The following is a 15055-nucleotide window of genomic DNA, read 5'->3' on the forward strand; positions in this document are numbered from 1 at the left end:
CTCTCCCCTTGCCCCGGTCAGGATCGCAACCACAGACTGGCTGAGTTGTGGGTTTGTTTTCCTTGTTTGTTTCCCGCTGAGTTCACTACCAGGCATGAGTTTTCACCTTACATCCTAAAGTAAGTCTTTCCTTCCTGGCCACAAAGGTGATCAACCCTGGCCTTTTCAAACTTGTGCACTGAGCTGGAGTAGATGGTACAGCCCAAGACGGGAAATCTGCAGACTCCCGCTCTTGTTACCTGAAGTTCTAGCAGTCTTTCACAAATAAACATTTCCTCCTCTTTTTTTAATGTTTATTTGTTTATTTTCAGAAAGAGAGAGCATGCACGCAGGGGAGGGGCAGAGAGAGAGGGAAGGAGAGAATCCCAAGCAGGCTCTACACTATCAACCTGACACGGGGCTCGAACTCACAAACCGTAAGATCATGACCTGAGCTGAAATCAAGAGTTAGTTGGATGCTTAACCAGCTGAGCTACCCCAGCGCTTCACAAGTAAACATTTCTCAGTCTATTTGCCTTTGATTTCTCCATCCCTGAAATGGTTGAGGTTTGTTTGTTTGTTTGTTTTTGGTTGTTGTTGTTTCACAATTTTGTCCAATTCTGTACTTTTTTGGGGGGGAGAGATTTGCTAACCTCTTCATACCGCCATAGTTGGAAGTCCCCTGATGGCACGTTACCACAAAAATTATGTAATGCTGACTGTGTGTAGGTATCATTCAAAGTCCTTTCGCCTGTTAGTAGATTTAATATTAAAGTAGGTACTTAGGAGATATTTGTTGACTGTTGAATAAACAGATGATCACAAGCAAAGAGAATAGTTGTAGTGTGCCGGGTATCGCCTTAGGATTTATTCCTTTTCTGTGTCTCCTGCTTCCTCACTGGGTCATTTCTGTGGAGTTGGAGCCATTCCAGAAGTGTAGGGGCTGCAGAAGGCCAGAGAACTGAGGTTTTTTGAACATGGCTGCATGTGTGTAAATTCCATACGAAAATTGTGGGAGAAAATATCACAAGGCAACAGGAGGGGAAAATCCATGTGGATGACAACAAAACAAGGCAAAAGCAAACCACATTTAAAAGAAATATTTTGGGGGTGCCTGGCTGGCTCAGTCGGAGGAGCACACGACTCTTGATCGCAGGGTTGTGAGTTTGAGCCCTGTGTTGGGTATAGAGATGATTTAAAAAAAAAAAAAAATGTTGGGGCGCCTGGGTGGCTCAGTCGGTTGAGCATCCGACTTCAGCTCAGGTCACGATCTCGGGATCCGTGAGTTCGAGCCCCGCATCGGGCTCTGTGCTGACAGCTCGAAGCCTGGAGCCTGCTTCCGATTCTGTGTCTCCCTTTCTCTCTGCCCCTCCCCTGCTCATGCTCTGTCTCTCTCTGTCTCAAAAATAAATTAAAACATTAAAAAAAATCTTAAAAAAATAATAAATAAATTCACCGTAGCTGTGATACGAATTCTTCTTTAGGCACTGGTTTGAGAATGTCACAGTGCCACATAAGGGTCAAGAGCATGCTCTCTGGAAGCAATAGCCTGTAGTTAATCTCTAGGAACCTCAGTTTTCCCATCTACAGAGTACTGTTATTACTACAACAATAATAATTACCAGGACATTGTAGAGCTCTAGGTGAAGTCACATACTATTTATCATAAGGCTTCAGCTTTATTAACTCATTTAGTCCTTACAACAACCCAGTACGAGAGACACTATTTCTGTTTTACAGAGAGGTGATCTGTCTGAGGTCACAGAGCTGGTAAGGGGTAGACCTGAGATTCAAACAAAGGCAGTTTTCACTTTACTACCATGTAAGACCGTGTCGTGGTGAATGGGGTTGACGATAATAACTCTTTCTCGGGTGTTTATGAAGATTAAGTGAGATACTCCATATCAACACAATAAATGTTCGGCAAATGTTAGTCGCTATACTTGGGGTACCTGGCTGGCTCAGTTGGTAGAATATGGGACCCTTGATTTCAGGGATTGTAGTTCGAGCCCCATGTTGGGTGTAGAGATTAATTAAAAAGGAAATCTTAAAGAAAAATGTTAACTCGCTACGTTAATAGCACGTGTTCTTTGGGTAAAGAACCTTCATTTATTGCTGAGAAAACTCGATTATCACAAATCAGTGTTTCATGGAACTCTTTTTCAGATTTCATCTGCTGCCTGTGGCTATGGATTCACATTGCTGTCCTCTAAAACCAAGGATGTTACGAAAGTCTGGGGCATGGGACTCAACAAAGATTCCCAGCTTGGGTTTCACAGGAGCCGCAAGGATACTAGTGAGTGTTCTCACCTTGGCTTCCCTGGGCCGTGATTGGTCTGAGAGAGCTCCCTTTTGTTTTCCAGAACATGATTACATAAGCCAGACTGGGACAACAGAAAAGATAGCGTCTTAAACGGATGTTATTTGAGACCATCTGGACTAGATTATCAGCCTCATTGGGAAGAACACTGAACCTTTAGGCTAGAGAGCATTTGCTGATAAGCAAGGATATTCCTCTTTTTGAGTCTAGTTTATAACTTATCCTTTATCATGGATATGTACGTACAGGAAAAAACAGTATATATGGGGTTTGGTCCTATCTGAGGTTTCAGGCATCCACTGGGGGTCTTGGAAGGTATCCCACACGGTTAAGGGGGGGCCGGCTGTACCTTTACCGCCTGGATAAACCTTTTTGTTGTTTCCTTGTTCTCTTAGTCATGTGCCTTTTTTTTGCACAATTTGGATCACTGTATGTTTTCTGCCTTTTCCCACTTAGTTTTATATCGAGAGTCTTTTATAAGTCAGTCCTGAAGTCTCGGCTGTGAGATGCCACATTCCATTTGCTGTGCCCTTTACTGGGAGCGCCTAGAGGCACGCACAGACATGGGCCGAGTCCTGTAAAGCATGCCATGTCCCGTGGCCAGCTTCAGTTTCCAACTCAATCCTGATTTGTTTTGAAGCAAATCCCAACATTGTTAATTTCATTAGTAAACATTTCAGTATGTATCTAAGAAATAAATAAATAAAAGACCCTTAAAAAACAGCAAGTGCGTAAAAATAATGAACCACACAGTCCCTTCATATTATCAAATATCCAGTTAGTGTTCAAGCGGTCAGTTGTCTCATCAATGTCGGTAGATTTTTATTTCAGTTTTTAAACATTTGTTTGAATCAGTATCCAGATAAGGTCCCGGCATTGCAATCAGTTGATAAGACCAATGTACGTATGTATGTACAGATTTATTTTATTTATTTATTTTTTTTTAATTTTTTTTTTTCAACGTTTATTTATTTTTGGGACAGAGAGAGACAGAGCATGAACGGGGGAGGGGCAGAGAGAGAGGGAGACACAGAATCGGAAACAGGCTCCAGGCTCTGAGCCATCAGCCCAGAGCCCGACGCGGGGCTCGAACTCACGGATCGCGAGATCGTGACCTGGCTGAAGTCGGACGCCCAACCGACTGCGCCACCCAGGCGCCCCTCAGATTTATTTTTTTAAGTAGACTCCACACCAGCGTGGGGCTGGAACTCACGGGACACCAAGAGTCACAGGCTGTCCCGACTCAGCCAGCCAGGCGCCCCCCCCCCCCCCCCCCCCCCCGTTGATAAGACTTCTTTCAAGTCTATTTTAATCTTTTTTTCCTTGAAGCTTATTGGCCGAAGAAATGACTTTGGCAACGAAGTCATCCAGCTTTATTTGTGAAACAAAGAAACGAGGGGCGCCTGGCTGGCTCAGTCAGTTGAGCAGAGACTATGTAAAAATAAAATCTTTAAAAAATAAAAACAAAAAGAAGAGAAATCACATTGGTTACCCTATAGAATTCTCCAGTCTGGAGTTTGCTGAATGTATCCCTGTGGTGCCATTTAACACGATCCTCTGTCCTCTGTATTTCCTGTCAATTGATGGCTGCATTTAGAGCCGGACCCACCCACTGACCCTCCAACCCTTCCCTCTTTCCTTCCTTCCTTCCCTCCCTCCCCTCTTTTTTAGAGCCAGATTCCTTTTAAATGTTAGGTAATTACTGCTTCCCAGGCCCTTCGGGCTCTATGCAGATAGTAATGGGGTATGTGAATCACTCTTTAGTATTTGGAAGCACCACATGTTTTCAGCTAATAAGGCTGCGTCTGCTGACAGCATTGCCCAGTTTCTTTTGATTTTGCCTCAAATGACATCATCTCTCGTAGTGATAAAGCAGTTACTCCATGCTGATCGAAAGGTCTCTCTGAATATTCTATCAGTCGCTGATGAATACAAATGAGCAAGTGTGCTGTTGTGACCGTAACAGTGCCATTTTTTCGGTAGAGTCTTTTTAAACACGGGGTCCATAGGAGAAACCACGGGAGTTGTTAGTGACAAGTTGAGAACTGGTACTTGCAGACCTTAACCTCAGTCAACATTACAGATGTTAAAATGAAAAGCTCTTTGTTTAAAACCTGTAAGGGGAATTCCCCACGTAGGCCATTCTGGCTTCTCCTGCAGGATTGTAAAGAACATTAGGGTTCTTCTGTAGAGTGACTTCTAAAAAACGGTCTCCCTTACTTGCTTATTTAAAATTCACATTTTCCTAAAAAAAGAGATGATAAATAATAAAATTAAATTAAATGAGAAATTCCTAATTAATTAATTAACTAAAGCTCTACACCCAACATGGGGCTCGAACTCACAATCCCTGAGATCAAGGCGTACGCACTACCGATTGAACCGGCCAGCTGCCCCTAAAAAAAAATTTTTTTTTTGAGTAGAGAGTGTATTCGTGTACCTTTAGAATCCCAACAGTGGGTAGAATGTATGGTGAAAAGGCTGCTCTCTGCCTCTGCCCTCCTAGCCACGCGGTTTTTCCCTGGGAAGACAACCTGTCCACAGCTTCCAGCGTCTCCTTCTAGAGGGATTTAGCGTATAGACACGCGGATGCCTCTACGCGTTCTTTCCGCCTCCTTCTAGCGTAAGCAGCTTTAATGTAAGCGGTATCGGCCAGTATATGCTGCTGTTTTCCTTCCTGAGAAATGGTAGTGGGTATGACAGGAGCAAAATGCTTTCCTTTCTTTGGGCGCAAATGGTGCTCGCTGACGCGGGAAGGCTAATTAGACTCTGATTTTCAGCCGCCCGATGCATCCTGGAGGGTGTCGTGGGTCCAGAAATGGGGACTGGGCCTCTGGGCTTCGCTCTGCCCCTCGCCTGCGTGCCTTGAGCAGCCGCTCGGATCTCTGGCCGCGGGGCAGTGTGGTGTGGGGGGTGATCTCTAACGCCCGAAGCGCTGTGCCTCTCCGCCAGTGTGACGTGCTGTGATGCTGGCCGTCCTCGTTTCAGCCAGGGGATACGAGTATGTGCTGGAGCCCTCGCCTGTGCCGCTGCCTCTGGACAGACCCCAGGACACGCAGGTGCTGCAGGTCTCGTGCGGCAGAGCCCATTCCCTCATCCTCACAGACCGCGAAGGAGGTGAACGGGCCTGCTCCGGGTTCCCGGGGGAGTGGGGGAGCCGCGCGGTTGCCCTTGGGTCCACAGTGGCTCGTTTGCTTGCACCGCACCTCATCAGTGAGGCTGTTGGCATTTCCCCAGCGAATCGGTAGGATGGCTCAGGGTCACCACGTTGGGCAGACTCTGCCAGCTCTTTTGTGTCCTCTCCTCTCTGCGATTCTTCGAAAACCTTAGGGATTTGGAAATGTGACCACGCATACCGCAAGGCCTCCTGCTCGCTTTGCTGTGAAGTCCCCGAGCTGGGCTGTGTGGGCGTGTGTGCGCGTGCGTGTGTGGAGACAGGTCTTTCTCTTGTACTGAAAGAAGCCCGTTTGCTAATACTTGTTTCATTTGGTGGGCTTCGGAGTCCAGATAACACTGCCTTTCTCCAGAAGACCGGTGGTGTCTACGGAAAGGCCAACTGGACTAGATTTTTCCAGTTTCATTTTCTGGCTAAGCATGCTTTGCGGGAAAAGGCAACGGTGGCGTTCAGGAACTCTTTCAAGAGTAGCTTTGACGTGGAGGGCAACCTAGTGACAGGTCCAGGGAGTGGGGTGTTGGGGCCTTCCCCAGGATGGACTGGCCTCAAAACGTGGAGTTCTCGAGAAGTGGGACGAGGGCCTGGGGGGGAAGGCAGAAGGAACAGTCACGGTGGCCCAGGCTGTCGGTGCGGGGCTAGACCCCAGCACGCCTGTGGGTGTGCCTGCCGGGCTGGGGTTGTCAGAGAAGGAGGTCAGGAGGCGGTGAGGATGAGCGGTTGGACTAAGACCACTTCCGAGACCGCCTTGCAGTCCTGACGTGCAGGGATCCCGTGAACCTGCAGAATGGTTTTAATCGGTGGTGGTATTCTTCAGTCTTCAGCATGGGAAACAATTCTTACGGGCAGTGTGGAAGAAACGTGGTCGAAGATGAAATTTACAGGTGAGTTCCCCAAAGGACTGCCCTTCCCCAAGTTGCGTTAAGCATTTAACGTTTCTCGTGTGGTTACTAAGTGATGGACCCATGGAGCAGGGAACTGCAGGCTTCCTGATGCCTGAGAGGGGCAGTGAGAAGTCACTGGAAATCTGTGCCATTGTTCCGTTGTGGGTTGAGCTCCGTACACTAGCTTGGTGGAAGGGAGGGCAGACTAGCGTTGATTGTGGTGTGTAGAACTTATTTCCAGTTAGGTTTTTTTTTAAGTTTATTTATTAAAAAAATTTTTTTTCAATGTGTATTTTTGAGAGAGAGAGAGAGAGAGAGAGAGAGAGAGAGAGACAGTATGAGTGGGGGAGGGGCAGAGAGAGAGGGAGCCACAGAATCCAAAAGCAGGCTCCGGGCTCTGAGCGGTCAGCACAGAGCCCGACGCGGGGCTCACACCCACGAACCCTGAGATCATGACCTGAGCTGAAGTTGGATGCTCAACTGAGCCACCCAGGCGCCCCAGTTTATTTATTTATTTTGAGAGAGAGAGAGTGACAAGTAGGGGAGAAGGGTAGAGGGAGAGAGACAATCCCAAGCAGCCTCTACACTCCGCGCAGAGCCTAATGTGGGGCTTGAACTCAAAAACCGTGAGATCATGACCTGAGCCAAAATCAAGAGCCGGATGCTCAACTGACTGAGCCTCCCAGGTGCCCCTCCAATTAGTTTTTTATTTTTACCAAATTAATTAAAATTCCTCTCTGTTCCATTCTTTATGTGTTTATATAATATATATATAATATATAAAATATGTATGTAATATATAAAATATATATACTATAAAATATAAAATATATATAATATATAATATATAATATATATAATATATATATAACACATGAACTTTTTAAAATGTTGCTTATTTTTTTTTTTTTTTAATTTTTTTCAATGTTTATTTATTTTTGGGACAGAGAGAGACAGAGCATGAACGGGGGAGGGGCAGAGAGAGAGGGAGACACAGAATCGGAAACAGGCTCCAGGCTCTGAGCCATCAGCCCAGAGCCTGACGCGGGACTCGAACTCACGGACCGCGAGATCGTGACCTGGCTGAAGTCGGACGCCCAACCGACTGCGCCACCCAGGCGCCCCAAAATGTTGCTTATTTTTTAGAGAGCATGAGCAGAGTAGAGGCAGAGAGAGAGAGGGGAACCGAGGATTCAAAGTGGGCTCCCCGCTGACGGCAGCAAGCCCAATGTGGTCTCAGACCCACGAACTGTGAGATCATGACCTGAGCCGAAGTCGGACGCTCAACCAACTGAGCCACCCAGGAGCCCCTTGTTTGTTTTAGTCTTTAAAAGAATTCCCCTCTCCTTCCTCACATTATACTGTTGGGTCTAAATACCAGTCTCATCTCTGACATCGTATTAAAATTGCCAAAGGGGGGACCCCTGGCTGGCTCAGTCAGTAGACTGTGTGACTCTTGATCGCAGGGTCGTGAGTTCCAGGCCCACATTGGGTGTGGAGCCTACTTAAAAAAAAAAAATCACCGAAGGGATGTTGTTTTGTTTTGTTTTACTTTCATGCTTAGGCCTACCCCTGCCTTATATTTGACCTTGAGAATTTCCCTAATAGTTACTGTGTGCCTGTGGGGGGCTGCCATCAGGGGTGACAAGAGGAGGCAGGACCACACAGTGCTTGCCGTGACCATATCTCTTGTTTCTCCCCAAATTGCTTCTGGCTGCAGCGAAAGTCACAGAGTCACTAGACTGCAGGACTTCGAAGGTCAGGTGGTTCAGGTAAGGGACACGTGCTGAGAGCCACTCAGCCAGCCCCCGGGGGTGCTTTTGCAGGGGTGAAAGCTGGGTGGGGTGACGGCAACTCGGTTAGGGCAGTTTTCTGAATTGGTGAATTATTCTAGTAAAAAGTCTTGGCTGCCTCCTGTAGGTCAGGAGAGTGTTGATTTACACTAGGTTATGGGGGTACAGAGTGTAATAAGGTTTGGGGGTCACCCTCTAGGGGGCAGAGACAAGTGAGGCTAGCTGTGTCACAGTGTCCCACAGCGCTCTGTGTGTGTCCCAGGCTGGCTGCATCTGGCCCACCATTTTATTTCCATCCCTGGTGCAGTGCCTGGCACGTGGTAAGTACTTATGAAAAATCCTTAGATACATAAGCGGGTGCGTACACGAAGGGCTCTGAGCGCAGGAGGTCTGTTAAGTCTGCCAGGGGTGGAGTGGGAGGGAGAGCAGGTTTATCAGATAGAACGGGGCTGGGTGGTAGGAAAGGTTTCATGGCAGAAGGAGGTGCAGCCTAGGGCTTGGAAGGGTAGATGGTGAGCTAGAGCCAAAGAGAGAGGCAGAGGAGCGGAAGGGGGGAAAGAAAGGCTTACGGAGAAGGGAGAGGTTCCCCAGGGGTGGGGCGGAGGGGAGGGTCTCCTCGGCACGTCTGGCACTTGGCTGTAGCAGGAGCAGTTTCGGGGAGCGGGACGCAAACGCCAGGCTGAGGCAGACTGGGGATGAGTAAGATGCGGAGGCCGAGCGGGGCAGCCTGCCGGACCCGGCCGTCCCACTCGCTGCTGTAGGGCACGTGGCAAGCTGTGGGTCCGTCCCCCGGGATCCTGCGCCTCCGTGGATTTCTTCTCATCAGCCTCCTCTCTGTTTGTCCGGTAGGTCGTCTGTGGCCAGGACCATAGCCTGTTCCTAACAGATAAAGGAGAGGTGTACTCGTGTGGCTGGGGTGCCGACGGGCAAACAGGTGGGTGACCTACCCCCACCCCGGGGTGGCGCCCCGGGGGCTGTGGGCTGTAGGGCTCTCATGGGCCAGAACCCCCCTTCCTTAGACTCTTCTGTCTCCTTCCCCTCACCCCCGGCTCCCACGGCGAACAACCCATGAAGGGTTGGGGACAGGGTTACGGCCGCTGCTCAACAAACAGCTGCACAGATGCCATCTAAAGGGAGCTCGGTTTTAACTGTTTTGAGGAGAATGTGATTAAGGGCGGGAGGTATTAACCCTGCTTATCTAATCCTTCTCTTGTTTTGGTATTTGTCTGAAGGGAGGGCCTTCACATTTAAGAGTTATTTCTTTTTTGTGTGTGCTTTGTTTTTCAAATTTAAGACTTCAGTGTTGTGTAAATCGTCCATCATCCTACCACTGCATCAAATCACCTTCGTTCACTGTTTTGTGTTTTCTTCCAGTTATTGTTCACGCATGTACATCTCTTATATCATAATAATACCATAGGTGTGATTTTACGTGCTCGTCTTATTTAAATTTTTTTTTTTAATGTTTATTTATTTTTGAGAGACAGAGAGAGAGAGACAGAGCGTGAGCAGGGGAGGGGCAGAGAGAGAGGGAGACACAGAATTGGAAGCAGGCTCCAGGCTCCGAGCTGTCAGCACAGAGCCCAGCGCGGGGCCCAAACCCACAGACTGTGAGGTTATGACCCGAGCTGAAGTCAGATGCCCAACCGACTGAGCCACCCAGGTGCCCTTTGTTATTTTTATTTTTTGAGAGAGAGAGAGACAGAGAGAGCGCGCGCGCGCACTTGAGCACGAGTGGGGGAGGGGCAGAGGGAGAGAGAATCTTAAGCAGGTTCCATGCTGAGCCCCAATGTGGGACTCAATCCCATGACTCTGGGATCATGACCTGAGCCAAAATCAAGAGTCAGACCTCCCAGGCACCCTGCAGTACAGTGTTATTAATTATTAACTGTAGTTGTCATGCTGTACATTACATCCCCAGGACTTACTTATTTTATAACTGGAAGTTTCTACCTTTACCCACTTTGCTCACACCCCACCCCCACCTCTGGCAACCACCAGTCTGTTCTCTTGGATCTATGAGCTTGTTTGTCTGCCTTTCCTTCACCATTTCTTTCTCTTTCATTCATTCATTCCACATATATATGAGACCATACAGTATTTGTCTTTCTCTGTTTGACTTATTTCACTTAGGATAATGCTGTCAGAGTCCATCCATGTTGTTGAAAATGGCAAGATTTCATTATTTTTTTCTGGCTGAGTAATATTCCATTGTACCTGTATACTGTAGTTTCTTTACGTGATCCATTATTTTTGACAAGAACGCTACGACCATTCAGTGAGGGAAAGAAAAGTCTTTCACAAATGGTGCTGGGACAACTGGTTACATACATGCCAAAGAATGAACCTGAACCTCTGCCTTACACCATCCATAAAAATGAACTCAAAATGGGGCACCTGGGTGGCTCAGTCGGTTAAGCATCTGACTTTGGTTCAGGTCATGATCTTGTGGTTCGTGAACTCGAGCCCTGCATCGGGCTCTGTGCTGACAGTGTGGAACTTGCTTGGGGTCCTCTCTCTCCCTCTCCCTTTCTCTCCCTCTCTCTCTGTCCCTCCCCCACTCGTGTGTGCACGCATGCGTGCTCTCTCAAGATAATAAATAAACTTGAACTCAAAATGGATCAAAGTCCATTTAAGAGCTAACACTGTAAAACTTTTAGAAGAAAATGTGGGTATAATCTTTGTGACCTCAGATTAGGCAGCAATTTCTTAAATATGACCCCCGAAGCATAACCAAAAAAGGAAAAATAGGTAAATTGGGCTTACAAAAATGAAAAAGTTTTATGCATCGAAGGATGCTACCAAGAAAGTGAAAAAATAACCCACGGAATGGGAAGGAATATTCGTAAGTTGTATATTTGATAAGGGTCTAGGACCAGAATATATAAAGAGCTCTTACAACCCAATAGCAAGATAAAACAACCTAATTCAAAAATGGCAAAAGATAGTGTACCTGGGTGGCTCAGTTGGTTAAGCGTCTGGCCCTTGATTTCGGTTCAGGTCGTGGTCTCATGGTTTGTGGGTTTGAGCCCCGTGTCGAGTGCAAGAGCCTGCTTGGGATTCTGTCTTCCTCTCTCTCTGCCTCCCCCCTGCTCTTTCCCAAAAATACATAAATAAAAAAAAAAGTGGCAAAAGTTTTGTGAAGGCATTTCTCCAAAGATCTACAAATGGCCAATAAACATGTGGAACAGATCCTCATTAATTAGTCATTAGGGGAATGCAAATTGGTATCACAATGAGATACCACTTCACATCTATTAGGATGGTTACTATTTAAAAAACCCAGAAAATAACAAGCGTTGGCAAGGCTTAGGAGAAATTGGCACCCTCAGACATTGTTGGGGGGATTGTCAAATGGTGCAGCTGCAGTGGAAAACAGTTTGGCCGGTGCTCAGAGAGTTGAGCATAGAATTACCATCTGACCCAGCAGTCCCACCCCTAGCCGGGGACCCACGGGAAATGAAAACATTTGTCTACACAAAAACTTGTGCACAAATGTTCACAGCAACATTCCTTATGACAGCCAAAAAGTAGAAACAGCCCAAATGTCCATCAGCTGTTGAATGGATAAACGGCACGCATTCATTTTATTTAAAAGGGGGGAGGGGGGGTGTCAAAAGATAAACAAATTAAAAAAAAAAAAGCCAACACACCAGGGAAGAATTCCAGCAGTGGAAGAAGTAAGCACAGCCTCATTTATCTCTGTCCACGGCCCAACCCCGAATGCCTGCTCTCCTCACGTCCATCCCGTAGCAGGTGTCATTTACACAAATACCCTTGCCAGTCCTGTGCTATACAGACTGCCTAGCGCCCTGTGGAAGCACTTCCAGGGCATCGAACTCAGAGTCGCACACTCGGACTTCAGATCCCCCTAAACCCGGATTCGCACACGCCGCTCACCCACTCAGCTGCACGGGGAATCCCGGGGACGGTGCAGGGAAGGATTGGAGACGAATTGCGTTGGACCTTTTCCAGACCAGACCAAACCAAAGTCAAGCTAACCCAACCAAGCCCCCAAATGCAGTATATGCATACAATGGAATATCATTCAGCCCTAAAAAGGAACGAAGCCCTGATGCACGCTACAACGTGGATGAACCTTGAAAACATGCTGTTAAGTGCAAGAAGGCAGACACAGAAGCTCACATGTTGTGGGATTCCATTGATGTGAAGTGCCCAGAAGAGGCAAATCCATGGAGACAGAAAGTATAGTGGCTTCCAGGGCTGAGGGTGAGGTGGGAAGTGAGGAATGAATGCTTAACGGGGAGGGGATTTCTTTCTGGGTGATGAAAATGTCCTTAAATTCATTAAAGGTGACGGTGGCACAACATCGTGAATGTACTAAAAACTACTGAGTTGTGCACTTCAGAAGAGTGGAAGTGGTGAATTTGTGGCATGTGAACCTTATCTCAATAAAAAACAACAGGTGGGGCGTCTGGCTGGCTCGGTGGAACATACGACTTCTGGCTTCAGGGTTGTGAGTTCGAGCCTCCTGTCGGGTGTAGAGATTACTTAAAAATCTTTAAAAAAATACAAAAAGTAAAATAGCGATAGGCAACATAAATGTAAATTATAAAACGTGATAATAAAATCAATACTTGTGAGAGTACTACCCAATTAAAGACGTAGACTTTTGAGACCTATTTCAGGGGCACCTGGGTGGCTCAGTCAGGTAAGCGTCCGACTCTTGATCTCACCTCAGGTCATGCTCGTGGTTAATGGGTTCGAGCCCTGCATCGGGCTCTGTGCCGGCAGTGCAGAGCCTGCATGGGATTCTCTCTCTCTCTCCCTCTCTTTCTGCCCCTCCCTGGCTCGCTCACTCTCTCTCAAAATGAATAAGCTAAACTTAAAAAAAAAAGAATGAAAAAAAGAAAGATTTTTATTTTTAAGTAATCCCCACACCCAGCGTGGGGCTCGAGCTCACAACCCCGAGATCAAGAGTCACACGCTCCACTGACCGAGCCAGCCGTGCGCCCCAGGTGGCCACTTTTAATTTGTTTTGTTTGATGGAAGCTGTCCTAATGGATGTGAATTGATAACTCATGGTTTTGATCTGCATTTCCTTAGTGTTCAGTGATGTTGATCATCATTTTCTGGGCTTATCAGCCATTTCGATATCTTCTTTGGAGAAACGTGTGTTCCAGTCCTTTTGCCCAGTTTTTAATTGGGTTGTTTGGGGTTTTGGGTTTTGTTTTCTTTGTTTGTTGGTGGTGGTGTAGAGTTTTAGGAGTTCTCTCTATGTTCTGGATATTGATCCCTTATCAGATATATGATTTGCAAATGTTTTCTGCCATTCCGTGGGTTGCCTTCTTACCCTGTTGATAGTGAGTTCGGTTTGTCTGTTTTTTGTTGCCTGTCCCTTTGGGGTCATTTCCAAGAAGTCGTTGTCAAACTCGGTGTCGTTAAGCTCTCGCTCTTTGTGTTTCTCCCAAGAGCTTTATGGTTTTCGCCCTTGTGTGTAGGTCTTTGATCCATTTGGAGTTAACTTTTGTACGTGGCGTTAGGTAGGCGCCCAACTTCATTCCTGTGCAGGTGGATATCCAGTTTTCCCAGCACCATTTGTTGAAAAGACTACCCTTCCCCATCGGTCTTGGGACTCTTGTCAAAAATCACGTGATCATAAATGCAAAGGCTTATTCCTGGGCTATCTGTTCTATTCCGTTGGTTTATGTGTCTGTCTTTTATGCCACTGCCACCCTGTTTGGACTGTTGCAGCTTTGACCTCAGGAAGTGTGAGTCGTCCCAAGATTACTTGGCTATTTAGGGTCCTTTGAGATTTCGTATGAATAATAGGATAAATATTTCTGTAAAAAGCATTATTGGGATTTTGTTAGAGATTGCACTGAGTCTATAGATCACTTTGAATAGTAATGACGTCCTAACAATATTAGATCTGTTAGCCCATGAACGTAAGATGTCTTTTTTTTTTTTTTTTTTTAACATTTATTCATTTTTGAGACAGAGAGAGACAGAGCATGAACGGGGGAGGGTCAGAGAGAGGGAGACACAGAATCTGAAACAGGCTTCAGGCTCTGAGCTGTCAGCACAGAGCCCGACGCGGGGCTCGAACTCACGGACTGCGAGATCATGACCTGAGCCGAATTCGGCCGCTTAACCGGCTGAGCCACGCAGGCGCCCCCATAAGATGTCTTTTCACATATTTATGCCTTCTTTAATTTCCGTCAGCAGTATTTCATAGTTTTCCTTGTACACGTCTTTGACATCGCTGGTTGAGTTAATTCCTGAGTATTTATTCTTCTGGATGCTACTGTAAATAGAATTGTCTTCTTTAATTATTTTTTCTTTTTTTAAAAAATATTTGTTTGAGAGAGAGAACGAGAATGCACATGTGTGCACGTGCACGAGTGGGAGAGGGGCAGAGAGAGGAGAGAGAGAATCCCAGGTGCTGACTGTGCAGCTCAATCCTGTGACCCGAGGATCATGACCTGAGCCGAAATCAAGAGTCAGAGGTGTAACCCACTGACCCACCCAGGCGCCCCTTAATTTTGTTTTTTGGATTGTTCATTGTTAGTGTAGAGAAAGGCAGTTGATTTCTTTGTGTTGATTTTGTATTCTGCTTCTTTGCTGAATGCAGTCCATTTTTATAGCTGGATGACATCCTACCACGGAATATACCTCCATTTATTCAGTTTCGTGTTGATGGATGTTTGGATGGTTTACAACTTTTTGTTACATGTCAAGCAGTGCTTCCGGGGCCGTCTGTCTGTCTCCTTGGTCACGTGTTCCACAGCTCTCGTCGCTCTCGTGAAGATGCCTTGAGTGTCCGTGGGTTAGAGCTGTTTTCAAACGGTTGTTTTCCAAAATAGTTGTAATAAGTCACCCCCGGCCACACGGTGGTGTTTCACTGCCTCGTCAGGGCTTGGTATCGTCCACTTCGAAGTTTTTC

At 46.6% G+C, this 15055-nt stretch overlaps 1 protein-coding gene across 3 annotated transcripts in view; it reads left to right on the forward strand.

Moving 5' to 3' along the window:
- The window catches only part of RCC1L (RCC1 like), a 35955-nt gene that overhangs the window by 4534 nt on the left and 16366 nt on the right, over positions 1-15055 (forward strand). For 2 of the 3 annotated variants that reach the window (XM_045460986.1, XM_045460985.1), the window contains exons 2-6: positions 2146-2275; positions 5288-5416; positions 6289-6355; positions 8076-8127; positions 8998-9082. In XM_045460986.1, the coding sequence (XP_045316942.1) occupies positions 2146-2275; positions 5288-5416; positions 6289-6355; positions 8076-8127; positions 8998-9082 (463 nt within the window). The remainder of the gene's footprint in view (positions 1-2145; positions 2276-5287; positions 5417-6288; positions 6356-8075; positions 8128-8997; positions 9083-15055) is intronic. The other variant, XM_045460987.1, reaches the window with a different exon arrangement.

This window comes from Leopardus geoffroyi, chromosome E3, assembly GCF_018350155.1.
Source record: "Leopardus geoffroyi isolate Oge1 chromosome E3, O.geoffroyi_Oge1_pat1.0, whole genome shotgun sequence".
NCBI lineage: Eukaryota > Metazoa > Chordata > Mammalia > Carnivora > Felidae > Leopardus > Leopardus geoffroyi.